Here is a 14,121-nt window from a genome sequence, read left to right as displayed (position 1 = left end):
CCCCTGTACTCTGCGTTGGTGAGGCCACCTTGAGTATTGTGTTCAGCTCTGGGCCCCTCAGTTCAGGAAGGATATTGAGGTGCTGGAGTGGGTCCAGAGAAGAGCAATGAGGCTGGTGAAGGGACTTGAGCACAAGTCCTGTGAGGAGAGGCTGAGGGAGCTGGGGTTGTTTAGTCTGGAGAAGAGAAGGCTTAGAGGTGACCTCATCACTCTCTTCAACTACCTGAAGGGAGGTTATAGCCAGGTGGGGGTTGGTCTCTTCTCCCAGGCAACCAACAACAGGACAAGGGGACATGGGCTCAAGCTCTGCCAGGGGAGGTTTAGGTTAGATGTTAGGAAGAAATTCTTTACAGAGAGGGTAATCAAGCATTGCAACAGCCTACCCAGAGAGGTGGTGGACTCAGCATCCCTGGAGGTTTTTAAGCAGAGATTGGATGTGGCCCTTAGTGCCATGATATAGTAATTGGAGTTGGATCAGGGGTTGGACTTGATGATCTTGGAGGTCTTTTCCAACCCAATCTATTCTATGATTCTATGATTCTATGAGATGCCAGAGGTTGGAGGCTTTAGCACTTCACACACATTTATATGATGGAGGCAGTGCCAGTTGCATATATTACAGTCACACATTTGTTCTAATTATCCTCAAAAACACTGCAGTGGCTAGTCCCATTACTGGTACCAACAAACAAACAAACAAAAAAAAACAACCAAAACAAGAAAGGATAATTGAACTGGCTGCAGAATGGAAGCCTTTGATATACTTTATTTTGCAGTCTTAAGAAGAGAGAAAAAAAGTCAAGAGGCAAGTGAGGAAAGATATTGAGCTCGGAGAAGGTGAAAGAAAGAGCTATCTGTAAATTGTTACTGGATATTGGGGAAAAAAAAAAAAAAGGAATCCTGACTTTCATTTGATAAAACTAAATTATAAGCCATGTCCAGTTGGATCCTAATTTAAATGACATTACACCGAAAATACATCAAGAAATACAAAATATATACAAAACTAAAATCACCCTGCTTAAAATGTTGAACAAGGCATATTTAATCCTGTTACCCCATACAGGAAAAGAAATATCAAGAACAAATGACTGACCATCAACAATACCCATCTGCAGAACCTCATTATGCAAAAAGGATATTTTTTTTTCAAAAAGAAAGGTCACATTATTCTCTCAGGCATTTCAGTCAGGAAAACTTCTATGTATTTCATGAAACTTATTACACATCAGGGTAATTTCCAAGATAAAAATTAGTCTGTAAAATAAAATCTACATTGGGTTAATATATTTAAGCAAGGGATGTTCAAAATATATCAAACAGTCTTGATTTATTGTGTGAAATGGACTTTGCTATATCCAAAAACAATTTTCAGTGAAAAGGGAAGGATTTATTCTGGTGACATGCAATATATTGTCACATTTTCTGACATTGGGAGGAGAAGTAGCATTAGTCTTCATTCAGCACCTGAAAGCGTGTTTAAATGGAGAAAGAGTATTCAGTGTGTATCACTGTGAATAACCAAGGACAAAATGGAAAAGTAAAGATGACAAAACATGCTTATTTATAAGGAAAGATGAAATCTGAATGACATAGCTCTGTTCCCTTAGCCCATATTTTGAGTGAGAAATGAAACAAATTTATTTAACAGTAATATCATTTGAGATAATGCACCTGTTTTAGTGGAAAATAACTGTACACGTGGAACAAATGGATAACCAATTAAGTCGAACTAAAAGCAAAACATCCAGATGGGTAATATAAGTGAAATGGTGACAAAGCAGATGTTTTAAAAGGAAACAAAATATTTAAATCCACCAGAAGAGCAAACACAGAATTCTGCATCATGTTTCATCAGCAGAAGAGGCTACAGGAAGGTTTCAGTTTTCCTCACAATTCCAATCAAAGAGACTGAAAAAAAAAAAATTAACAAGCACAACACACACAAAAGCACAGAGGCACACCCTTGCAGCAACACAGACTGACTTTTGCTGCTTGCGCTAAGGCAAATATTATTTCAATTTAGGGACTGAGTTTTACCTGACAGCTTTACCTCTCAATAGCCACACAAATTTCCACATAACAGAACTGAGGACTAATGGGTGGGAAATGCTGTTTGGTTGAACTCGTATCCAAAGAATGGGACAGTCCAGTTGAACAAAAGTCTAAGTCACTAAGTTAAAGGGTGTATGGCTTCTTGACCTCTCAGACACCCACTTAAACTGGCAGACACAACAAAAGATAACAGAATCAAAATGCAAATCAATCCTCCTTTTACACTGAACTAAATAAAATAAAATAAAATAAAATAAAATAAAATAAAATTTAAAAATAAAAATGTAAACTGCTTCTATTTTCCAAGGACTACACTTTTAGTTATCTTATATTTCAAGACCCACTACAGCTAAAAGGCAGAACACACCAGCTTTGTTTTTGAGTCAAAAGACAGCATCCAGTGGGAGGGTTCCAGAGGTGTATGTCTATTCTCTATTCAAAAGTAGGTTCTCAAAAGTTTATAGGGGCATATTAACACATTAAAAAAGAAAAATATTTTTTATATTTTAAAGCCCAGACAAGTTTTTTCTCAAACAGCTAAGACACACACACACACAACTCCATGCACAAGTTCAAGAGAAATGCATGTACCTTCTGTCATAGATGAAGCTGAGCATACCCATGTAATCACATGCAGAACTGGAGCTTGACATCTCTGTTATTAAATTCCAGGAAACATCCACTATTCTAGGCATGACTCCTGTGATCCATGCTTAATCTTACACACTTCCTCTAACACCTGTAAAAATTTCTAGCTTCCCCTGACATCTTCAGCATGCAGAGTAGATTTCCAGCTGAGAGATCTGAGACATGTTAAAATTGCCAAGGGCATGGGCACTAACTTCTGTTCCACTTAATATCAAAGTAAAGGGATACTGCTCTTGAACTGAGAAGAGGATGCACAAGAGAGACACCTCGGATCAAGCAATCTAAATAATAGGATACTAGTCAAGACACACAGATATAAAATTCTTTTGCGAGAGACACGTTTCCTGAAAAAAAAACATGTTCTCACTGCCTGTTTTCAAACTTCCCCTTCAGACTTTACATTAGGCCTGCACACATGGGGTTTTATCATCTTTAAGCCACAGCAACTGGAGTTTTTTTAACCCGTTAGGTTTAGATAAAAACACTGACCTAAGGCAAAAGACACAGTCCATTCTGAGAGATCAGTGAGGACACTGCAGCGGTTCTGAGTAAATTGTAGAAGATAAAATGAACCCAAGACGAAATAAGACATTTCCCCACAGGCTGAGCAAACAAGGACTTACCTGTCTGTTGTGTTCTTTTGGGGTAAGTCTTGCTCCGACTTCTTTCAATGCTCTGGTCTGGCCGCGGGAGCTGCACTGAGGGGTCTCTGGACATTCGCAAAGATGTTTTGCCACTTGAAAACACAAAGTCATGGGACAATATTTGGAAAAGTTATCAAAGAAACAGAGGATCTTTAGACTGAAAAAAAGGTCTATGGGGTTTGGGTAGCATGTTTTGTTAGCTCTTCACTTCTCATCCCAACTCCACGATTCTGCTGAGTAGCACTACCCTGAATTTTGGATTGAATCAGTTATTGGCAAAATCAAGACACTGGACCAACCTCTTCCATATTTTGCATTTTGAAGAGGAACTAAGGCACTAAAAGGTTTGTTAGGTGTAGGTCAAGATAGCATGAGCTCGTCTAACTCAGAATATTCTAACATATGACTTTCTTAAGTAATTTAATTTCTTCCTGAATTCTTTCAGTAAGTTTTCACCTCAGGAAAACATATTTAATATTGTCCAGTTCCAGCCAATAAGGGGATACTTCTCTGCCATGTGGAATGACAACCTCAAAGACTGCAAAACAGACTGTTACAAAGGGCTAGCCCAGATCTAAACTATAATAAATTGAGTAAAAGTCCTAATTCCCATCTACAGTAAGGTTCTTCTTCACTGGACAACTTAAATAAGCTATTAAGTTTAAATACACTATTTTATGCTCATTTTAATCTTCCTCTCCATGTAACTAAGCAGAATATAGTGTTCATCAAAAAAATGTAAAATAGGCCTCATATTCCTCCCCAAAACTTCATGTTTTCTTCTGGAAACTTACTACACAAGAGAAGTAAGTTTTACTGTTAACTCGACATCTGCAGTTTCATGATTATGAAGTAACAGGTACTGTTATACCTGTATAGCAGCTATATAGGTTTTATATCTGGAGACTTCCTGAGTTATGTGAATAGACTCCATTAAATACTGATTGTATTTTCACCAATAGCCTTACACATGTAGTAAGCACTGCAGAAATTTCATCTTCTCAAAATTGTAAAAGAATTTAAGAACAAAAATTCCTGAATTCTAACACTACATCACAGTAATGCTTTTTTCTTTTTGCATTCCTTTTAATTGATGTTCCCAAGTCAGCCAGAAAGCGTTTCTGCTCAACTTCTAAGTTTCACAACCATGACAGTCCCACAAATGGCAGATGCAGGTTTAACAAAACATCTGGGAATAGGATTTTCCTCTCCCCCTAATACTTCCAAAGTATCTGATCTTAAGACAAGGAAATTGCTTTCCTGAAAACTGTCTGCCACTTAAGGAGAAATACCTAGAAGATTAAAACAACACCCCCACCCCAAAAAAACCCCAAACAAACAAACAAATAAAAAATCCCAAATCATAACACACAACAATAGCAGCAACAAAGAAAACCCAAACAAACAAAACCACAATCAACCAACAAGAAACAAAATCCAAACAAACAAAACAAACAAATGCAAAAAAACCCCACCACACCAAAACCTAAAGGACCAGCCAAAAGATAATATTATGGTCCCCAGACATACACAGACAAATGGTGGGATTATGGTTTCTGCTTTGAACTAGTGATGCGTACAGATACACAACACTGTCACTGCTTTCAGTGCTACAACAGAGTCCAAAGGCAGAGGGAAGACAGTCAAAGCTGATGAATATGCAAAGCAAAGAGAAGATTCTCAGGGAACATGAAAATGCTGTAACTACTGCACTGAATTCTAAGAAGAGAGTTCATGTCAATTACCAATTGATTATCACTATTTATCATTAACAACCTGCATTTACTAGAACACCCCTCAGGTCAGTAGGGCTCCACAAGAAATCACTGCAGCAATACAGGGAAGATTTCATACTAGAAGGGAAATAAATACTTTAATGTTTTCTAGATAAAACTAAGATTATAAACAGAGCTGTCAGTGATGCCCATCAAACCAACATGGCAAGCCATATCACAGGCCACCCTGGAAACTTAAAAAAATAAGATTAAGTGCACCACCAACAGCAATAGCTCAGACATAGTTAAATGCATCATGGCATGTGGGGTTTTTTAACTGACTGGAAAGTTCTTGTCAGTTCAAAGCTTTCTCCTCCCCAGCCCCAGTGCCCTGCTCCAATCTGCTGAAATGGTCCAACAGAGAAAGTCCATTTTCAGTACTCCCATGAACTCCTATCTACTGTTGCAAATGGGGTAATGCAGGTCAGGATCCAACTAAGAAACCCAAAAGACTGTGCAACCATTTCCCTGTTATCTGCAGTAAAGAGAAGCTGGATCATGCCAGACAAAGTGATAACCCAAAGAGTCTGGATTACGGAAGACATAGAGAGTTTCTTTCTGAAGATCAGATTCAGTCACTTGAGCTCAGACTCAGAAATGGCACTACAAGCAATATCTTACATCCAAGGGTAACAGCTGAGTTTGAATTCTGATTGACTGAGAGCAAGTGTAATAGAGCTACTATTATACATAGCTATTACCACCTACCACAGATTCTAACTGCAATCCAAGAGCTGCTGGAGAGACTGGGATTATGGTTTCTTTGTTTTTACAAAAGTATTCCTACGAGGCAGTGACAAAGATCTGTCTAACTAATGATTATCAGCCTTACTCATTATGATCCATGTATTTCATCTATGTATTTCTTGAGGGATGGTGGAAACAGTGCTCCCTATTCACTCTTAGGCTGAGTGTATGCATTCAGCATCTTTCATGGCTTATAGCCTTGAACATTCATCCAATTTTGCCACCTATTCCACTCAGAAAAGATATACACTTGTTTTGGTATTCCCCACTTGTCAGAAAACCCCTAATTTCGTGACTTAGAGCACCAATTTCAAGCACTGCCAAGGCTGCTCTCACTTTGATTACAGATGTTAACCAGTTCTGGGGATCTGGAGAATGAGAAGAAACTTACATTTGTCCCCATACTGCCAGACTCCAAAGGAGAGCCTGGTAAAACGACCCTGATTCATGCTTTGTCTTCAGAACTGTTTTGGATCATAATCTGGGTGGGGTTTTCTTTCATTGGAAGGAAAGAGGAGAAAAGAATGAATGAAGAAGAAATGAATTGAAGTTTAAACAATTACATAAATTCACCTGTACCGATGCTTATAACCTAGGGATCCAAACTTGCTGACTTTTCTTGACAGAGAGTTTGATTCATTCTCTGGCACTCTGTGTAGTTAGAAAAATAAAACAACAGAGTAAGTCACATAGTTGGGTCTCAATTATGGATCCCTTCCAAAGTCAAGAAAAGAGAACACAAACTTTTGTCTCAAAAAAATTTTTTTCTTCCAGTTCCTCTTCATCCCTACCTCCAGACAGAATCTTATGGGCTGAGAGTATCCCAAAGACATCTGTTTATCCCTTCCTCTTTTGACTGCATACTTTTTTATTTCAGGGTCAAGTGTAAACTGCTGGCACCAGCAGCCTTTCACTTAATATTTCACAGAAGCAGGAAAACCCACCATGCCACAGTAGCAAGACTGAAGGAGGGATTCAGAGCTTATTCCTTTACAGCACTGCAAAAGTCAGCCCCAAGCATACCATCAACTGGTTCCTAATTAGACACTGCACATTTATTTTGGTGTTTTTTGCAACAATAAGATAAAGTGCTTTGAGATGTGCATTATTGGGAACATTTTATACACTCCAATAAGTAAGCAAAACATTATGGAAATTCAATGAGTTTCTATGAAAAAAACACCAAAAACCAACCAACCAACCAAAACTCCCAAAACAAAACTAAACCAACTAAACAAACAAAATTCTATGCGCTGTAGGAAATAGTAGTGTCTGAAATCCAAAGGCCTCACTCAAGCCAATGATGCAACAGAAAATTTGATGGATGAAATGTGAATATCTATATGGCAGCTTAAATCCTGCCATATACATTTGTGGACACTTCTGTTAAAGCCTAATCTATGCAACCTGAAATATTGTTTTGAAAAAATTGATAAGATAAACGAAACCACCAAACTACTCTATTTTAAAATCACTGTTTCACATCATTGTAAGAAAAGGGAAGGAAATATTGTTTAAGAGTATTCTATAATCAAGTGTTTCCATACAGCAAGCCTGTGTTACAACAGTCTGTAGGTATAACAAGGTTCCCATTCAGTGCAGTGGCCCTAAGGAAACCACAGTTTCTATATCACTCACCTGAAAAATGTATGATGCTCCACACAGCACTTCCAGAGATGTTTGCAAGTGACCTTGTTACGTGCTTCAAAAAAGAAGGAAGTTTCATTGCACTGAGAACAAAACAAAATAAAAAAAATCAGTATTCTTATGAGGGATTCTGCCAGTGAAGTGAATCTAATCTGCTGAACACAATAACCAACCATATCCTATCAATCCACATAAGAAAAGAAAACAGTGTGATGAAAAGGAGGTTCTATAATTCTGTAGAATTCTTTATGTAAAAGAGGTTTTTGAAAAACAGAAGAGAAAGAAGATTCTAGAAACAGTTCTGTTCCTTTATTTGCATACTCAACTTTTTTCCTAATTAAAGCACACAGGTGGTTTTTTTTCAAAAAATATGTTTCTGATGTTTTCTGAAACTGCAGCTTAGATGTCATTCAAAAATATTCGCTTTAACAGTTTACAAAAGGGCAAGGATAAGTGAAAGAAACACAGAAATTCAAGATTTATGATAAACTAAGATGAAGCAAAAACACAGAAAATGTGCAAAACATATATGTAGGAAGAACCAAGGTAACCAGGGGGAGGGGAGAGGGTGGTCACGGAAAGAGAGGAATGGAAGTTTATTTTTAAAAAATCTAGTCTCAGAAAAATTAAAAATGCTAGGAAAAATTTAAAGTCATAAAATCCACCTTAAAATCTCTTAAGGGAAAAAAAGTATTCAAAGCTCAAAACCTAATCTCTGGGAAGTGTCAGAGAAAAGAGAAGTGAAACACATATAAACTACAAAACACTTCCAACAGAAAAGATGAAGGAACAGACACATCACACTGCTTGTTTTCAACTGGCTAAATATTCAAATATGTTCACAAAAAATACTCTTTCATATATTTGTCACCCGGTAAACTTAAGTGCTCAGTTTTGTATCTGTGATTTGCACAAAAACTGAGTAGTCCCACTCAGGTCGTTGTGAGACCTCAGCGTGGTACACCACCACCATCTGTAACAAAACTGAGCGGTAAGATTCATACTGCTGTCAGCAGCTGATTTTAGGAAATCTATGCCCTTGCATTAGTTGTACTTTTGCAGTGCCATGCATATGTAAGCAGAGTTTTGCAGGTTTCTTCCACTCCTCATTTAAAGAGGGATGGTGAGCTACAAGCAGCTTGCAAACGGTGAACTAATTCAGTATGTTCTCTAGAGTTCAAAGTTTCACCTATAATAAAAAAAACACAATTATATCTCTATTAACAGCTGTCAGGCAGTCTCACAAATTCACAAATTACCCTCCTCAAGAAGTCTTTCCTTCATCTTGAAATGAATAACAGTAAAAAAGACGGAATTTTGCACCTGTGGTTAGAATAATTGAGATTTCATTCACTGACCAAAGAAAAACAACAACAACACGCTCATTGAAAACATACACATGAGTTTAGTTTCTCCCATGCCTTTTTTTAATTAAACGGCTGGCTGGAACAGTCCCACAGAATAACCAAGGAACAAAAATCATCCTCTAGTCCCCCCTCAAAAGCGTATTTTCTTCTGCAGGGCATCACATGAGGAAAGAGGAGTATAGGGAGTACAGTATAACATATGACCACTGAGAATGCTGAAAACCAGGATTCAACTGATACTGTTATGCATATTATATAATGATTCTGTAGTACATTACTCCCATAAATAAATTCCTACAGTTCCTCTAAATACAAATTCAGTTTTGATAGGGGTCATTATCTCTCATTTGAAGGAACAGTTTAACTTAGAGCAAATATAAGTTTAATTCATAAAAAGTGTAACTCGAGATTCCTGAAGACTCTTGAAGATTTTTGAGGAGAGAAGTTAGTTGCTTCAATAGTAACCATATTGCTCTTGTTTCTCTGACAACTAGAAACAAGAATCTGCCCACTGAAAGATCATAATGCATTTTTACATTTTAAAACTTTTAATGAAAACATGTCAAGAGCTACTTTGCATTTGCATATCTTAACATAGCAGAAAAGTAGCTTCAGATTTCATGAGCTGATTTACATTACAATTTCTGTACCAGGTTGTCATCTGATGTGATTTCATATAAACCCACGCATCTGCAGTCATCTTTTAAAGAATAGTATCAAGTCAGGCCTGTAGTATTGCAAACTTTATGCAATATGATGAGTCAATTTAGCTTCCGTTAGGAAAAAAAACTCAATGACTCAATTTTAATATGTATGATCTTGCTCCTTCTTCATCCACTCCTAAATTTTACTTTTAGGCAAAGAATCCTCTGCTGCATTTAAATTTATTTAATTTTATAATCTCAGAGGAGAGAGTTTCTGGGATGTCAGAGGGCAGAGTAAAGCCAGGGTGATTTTTTTTTTTTTAAGATAATTTTTCGAAGAAAGTATTTTTACCATAGCTTACTATTAGACTGGTTTGAAAGCCACTGGCATTTAGTGAAAAATTCCCATCAGGGAAAAGATTCCACTTGTCCAAGAAAAAATCTTGATGATTAACTACATGCCGAAACATCTAGATTTAGTATTCAGCAATCAAATGCACTCAGGGAAAAAGCATAACCCTACAGATCCAATTTATCAAAAAGTTACAGAATTCAGATACAGAAAGGACACAAATCATAATTCTTTCATCATTTCTTACCTTATTTGTGAAAAATTCAGTAAGTTACTGCAACTAAGTCCAACCCAACAGCACATCTGCATTTGGGACTTCATTTACTTTTAAAAACTATTTAAGGTTTGCAAGAGTACTGCCATTACCCTCACAATTTATAAATGCATACATAAAAAGTAAGCAGTACAGAAAACAGTAATATCTTTCAGGTTTAATCTCTCTCCTCTGAGAGAACAAATTGATTTGGACAGGTAAAGCAAGGATAACCTCACCTGTTAAGACCATGAACTTTTGTTTTAAATAAAAGGTAACATTTTTAGCATTTGGAATATTGTGATTTCCTACACAGAGTGAGTGTTAGCTGGTTTTTCTCTTACTATTCCCATATATCTGGACCAAAAGACACAGAGACCTGTTACACTTTTACTAATGAGTTATAGGAGATGACAATTCTAAAGTCATTCAGTGTTGCTTGATGCCTCACAAACTTCCACAGGCTACTCATCCTGTTGCTTTCAGAGTGATGAGTGTACTAAAGGTGAGGCACTGTAAACCATGAAACGTCACTGCTTCTAGAGCGATCCTGGTCATCTGCACACTCTAAAGATCTCCTCTCTCCTTTGAACCATCTTGGTGTTTGACTATTCTTTCAGGAAGCCCACTATGCTCATCAAACAAGGAGAAAACAACTTATTTTTGTATGGTTATTTTCGATCCTGTGACTTGCACAAGCAAAGGAGTGGGCAGGACAATGGGGTCAGAGGCTGCAAAAGGACAGGCACAATCCTTGCAGCAGTATCCAGCTGTTGAGCTGTTTGACTCACCTCCTCCTAGTTCTGAAAAGGGCACACTCTAAAAAAACCTGAGGAAAACATAAAACATTTCTCTCCTTTTAGATGCTTTAAAAACTTGCCTTGTAGTCTCCAAAACATGCTAAAGCTCATGGAGTCGTAATCTCTCCACCATTTTTACCCATAGGAGGGGTACCCAGGAGCTAGAGCAGTGGATGCAGATAGCCTGACTACACCATGGGCTTACACACAGATGGACACCCAAACCTGTAGCCACAGCCTGTTTTGTGCTACCCCTCAACTCATCCAGCAGACTGATCTGGCAGGGCCTTTAAGACCTCCACTAAAGAGCTGGCAATTGGTACAGTACTACACCACAATGCCTCCATCCATTAACTGAAAGACTGAAAGCAGGTTACCAATGCCTTCAAAGGAGAGAAGAGGGGTCACTGCTCTGCTAACCACAAAATGCCTCTGGAACTGGTGGAGCAACAACACTAATCCAGGAGCGCCCACACTGTGCTTTTTAAACAGCTCCCAGCTTGCTTTGCCGCGCCAGTCTGATTGTACAGATTTCAGGCTCAGAGCTGCCTTGTGCCCAGATAGTTCAGTGCCCAGAGAGGGCAAGCTCAAGACAAGCTGGAAGAGAATACACACAATTATTCCCCATGGGGGCCTGAAGATCCCTTGTTTGTTAAGTCTGTGGATTACTCCAAAGAAAAGAGGGTCACTTCAGTAGACTTACACCCATTCCACTGCACCCGCCTACAAAGCAAAAACAAGGTGAAAGCCTATGATTCAGAGCAGGCTTTAGCTGCTATAATTTATTAACTAGACATATATGGGATCCCATTAATCCAGGCTCAGAAAATGAATTAAGAACACCCCAAAAGCACAGTGGGAACTCTGCCAGTACACACACCATTCTTCCCAGTCACGATAACCACTAATGTAACATAAGGAGGGATCTTGCCCCATTACAGAGCACACTGTATGCTCAGCTACTATACAGTCACCTAGGCATAATAGAAATACTAACAGTAGCTCTGAAGCTACTATTTCACAACATTCCTCTTTGCCAGGTTATGCACCTACCTGGATACTATTGTTAATTGCAATAGAAATAACTCTGCCTTTATATATTTACATAATGCATACCAGTCATAGCTCATGCAACAGATGATGTACTATGACTGGTTAGATCAGCTCAATCTTTAAGAATATTGTACAAGTCAGGAATTAAAATAATTAAAGCTGTGCCAGTTTGCATAAAGCATGTCAAAATTGCAATAAACATATCTCGCCTTGTATTATACCAATTAAAAAGCACTAAAGAAGAACTTTTTTTAAAAAGCTGACAGTAACACTTTAGAGGCAGTGAATTTAAGTTTATGCAGGCCTTGAACCAGTCTTAACAGTCCTTCTAAGATGGCTCAGAAAGTGGTTAAGAAAAGACAAGAAAACCCCAAACCAAGCAAAACAAACTAAACTGTTTCATATGATATATTAATGCCACTGTGCTGGCTCACCTCCATCCTCCACGACCACTCTAACTTAAGTAGGTGCAAATGCAAATGAGAAAAAAGTAATTTGAAATTCTTAAACCATAAGGAAGATCAAAATGCTATTTTTGTCTGGAAATTGTACATAAGCTAAATTGGGCTTAAGATTGGGAGGAACATACCTTCAAACCCCGTTCAATCTTCCCAAGAAATTGCAGGAGCAATATATAAAATTAAAAGTTCCTGGCTAGAACTGGTACCTCAAGATGGAATATAGCATTTGAAAGGAATAGAAGAGATACAGCTGAACCACTTTATTAATATAATTATTTTTCAGATTTCTAACACTTAGGAAAAGCAGATTAAAAAAATAAAGAATATTTACACGGTTTTCTGAGACTATTCAAAAGAATAGAAAAACGCTGTATTCAGACAACTTTCAGTCACCGAAATGGGGAGTATTATGTACTTCTGATTTGCATCAGTAGTTGGTATTGCTCCTGAAGAGTCTTTACCAATTTCACTTTATGAAGTCAGCTGAAACAGGCCTCTTCACCTGAATATGGAAGACTGCAGAGGAAGGCATGTCTTGAAAGTGTGTAAATAATTTTTAACTTCACAGTTTTGGAGGTTGTTCTGACTTGAAAGTACCCAAATTTCAGAATCTCTTGAAATAAAAAATTCATAACTCAAAAAGACCATCCTCTTACAACAAAAATAATGAAAGCAAGTGCTTTGCACATTGAATACTTTTTGGTTTGGTGAATGAGAAACATGAAAAACATGAAAAGCTTTGCATAAACTCTGTGAAGAAGTGAAATCATTCATGTGCATGTTCAGACACAGTGCAATTGAAGTAAAAGGTGCAGTTACAGAAAACAGCAGGGGGTTGCGGGGAACAGCACAGAACTGCTTGGTACCTACAGGCAAAAAAAGCTCCACATCTCTCACTCCTGCATATTATTACATTTACGTTCCCAGCCCACACAGTCTATCAAAGCATGTTTTTTGCTGTTTTGTTTCATCTCCTTAGTTGAGAGAGAAATCTAGGGGAGCCAGCCGTGTTCCTCACATAGGGGAAGCACAGAAGGTGTGCTGTGCACCTCTTGGAATACTCACTTCCACATAGTGCATCCATTGTGAACAAGCTCTGTTTTGCTGGTGGAGAGGGAAGGGTTTTGGCAGCCATCTGTACTGCTGGATTGTTTCCAGCAAGGTTGCTCAACAGACATCTATCTCTACCAGGAATTATGCACAAGCACTAGATGGATTTCTGTTTTCCTAAAGAAAACTGCAGGAAAATAAAAATTTTTTCATCTCCACGAATTTTTTGCAATTGTTTGTCGTGCTCAGGGAGTCCTTTTGTGTAGTCCTTGCAGGGAAAGGGTTCCTAATTTCATGCTGATACTTAAAGGTGCCACAGAAAACCTAACATGTTTGTAGTTTGGAATTCACAGCATGGGTCCACTCAGGGGACAATGAAATACTGATTGAATGATTAACAGGAGTGAAAAAGAGTTTCGGTCTCACATGTCAGGATAAGTCATGGATGGACAAATATTAAAGGCGGTATTTTGTTTATGAAGGGGCAATAGCCTCAGGGAGAAAACACAATACAAGGAAAGTAATGAAAGATAAAACCATAATACTGATGGTCATGCTTGTACACAATAGCAACAGGAAAAAATACAAGGAAATTAAATATAGAGGAACTGTTCTCATGGAAGAG

The 14,121-nt window shown here is 37.9% G+C and overlaps 1 protein-coding gene across 3 annotated transcripts in view; it reads right to left on the bottom strand.

Annotated features, from left to right (window-relative positions):
- Positions 1-14,121, bottom strand: part of EPB41L4A (erythrocyte membrane protein band 4.1 like 4A) — a 125,467-nt gene that overhangs the window by 36,477 nt on the left and 74,869 nt on the right. For all 3 annotated transcript variants that reach the window (XM_027878031.1, XM_027878029.1, XM_027878030.1), the window contains exons 10-12: positions 7,508-7,599; positions 6,443-6,520; positions 3,327-3,439 (exon numbers count right to left, since the gene is read on the bottom strand). In XM_027878031.1, the coding sequence (XP_027733832.1) occupies positions 3,327-3,439; positions 6,443-6,520; positions 7,508-7,599 (283 nt within the window). The remainder of the gene's footprint in view (positions 1-3,326; positions 3,440-6,442; positions 6,521-7,507; positions 7,600-14,121) is intronic.

This window comes from Empidonax traillii, unplaced genomic scaffold, assembly GCF_003031625.1.
Source record: "Empidonax traillii isolate 1590-97213 ecotype Southwest subspecies unplaced genomic scaffold, ASM303162v1 scaffold37:size1818073, whole genome shotgun sequence".
In the NCBI taxonomy this organism is placed as follows: domain Eukaryota; kingdom Metazoa; phylum Chordata; class Aves; order Passeriformes; family Tyrannidae; genus Empidonax; species Empidonax traillii.
The sequence above is the reverse complement of the archived record's forward strand: the minus strand, read 5'-3'. Positions and strand labels throughout refer to the sequence as shown.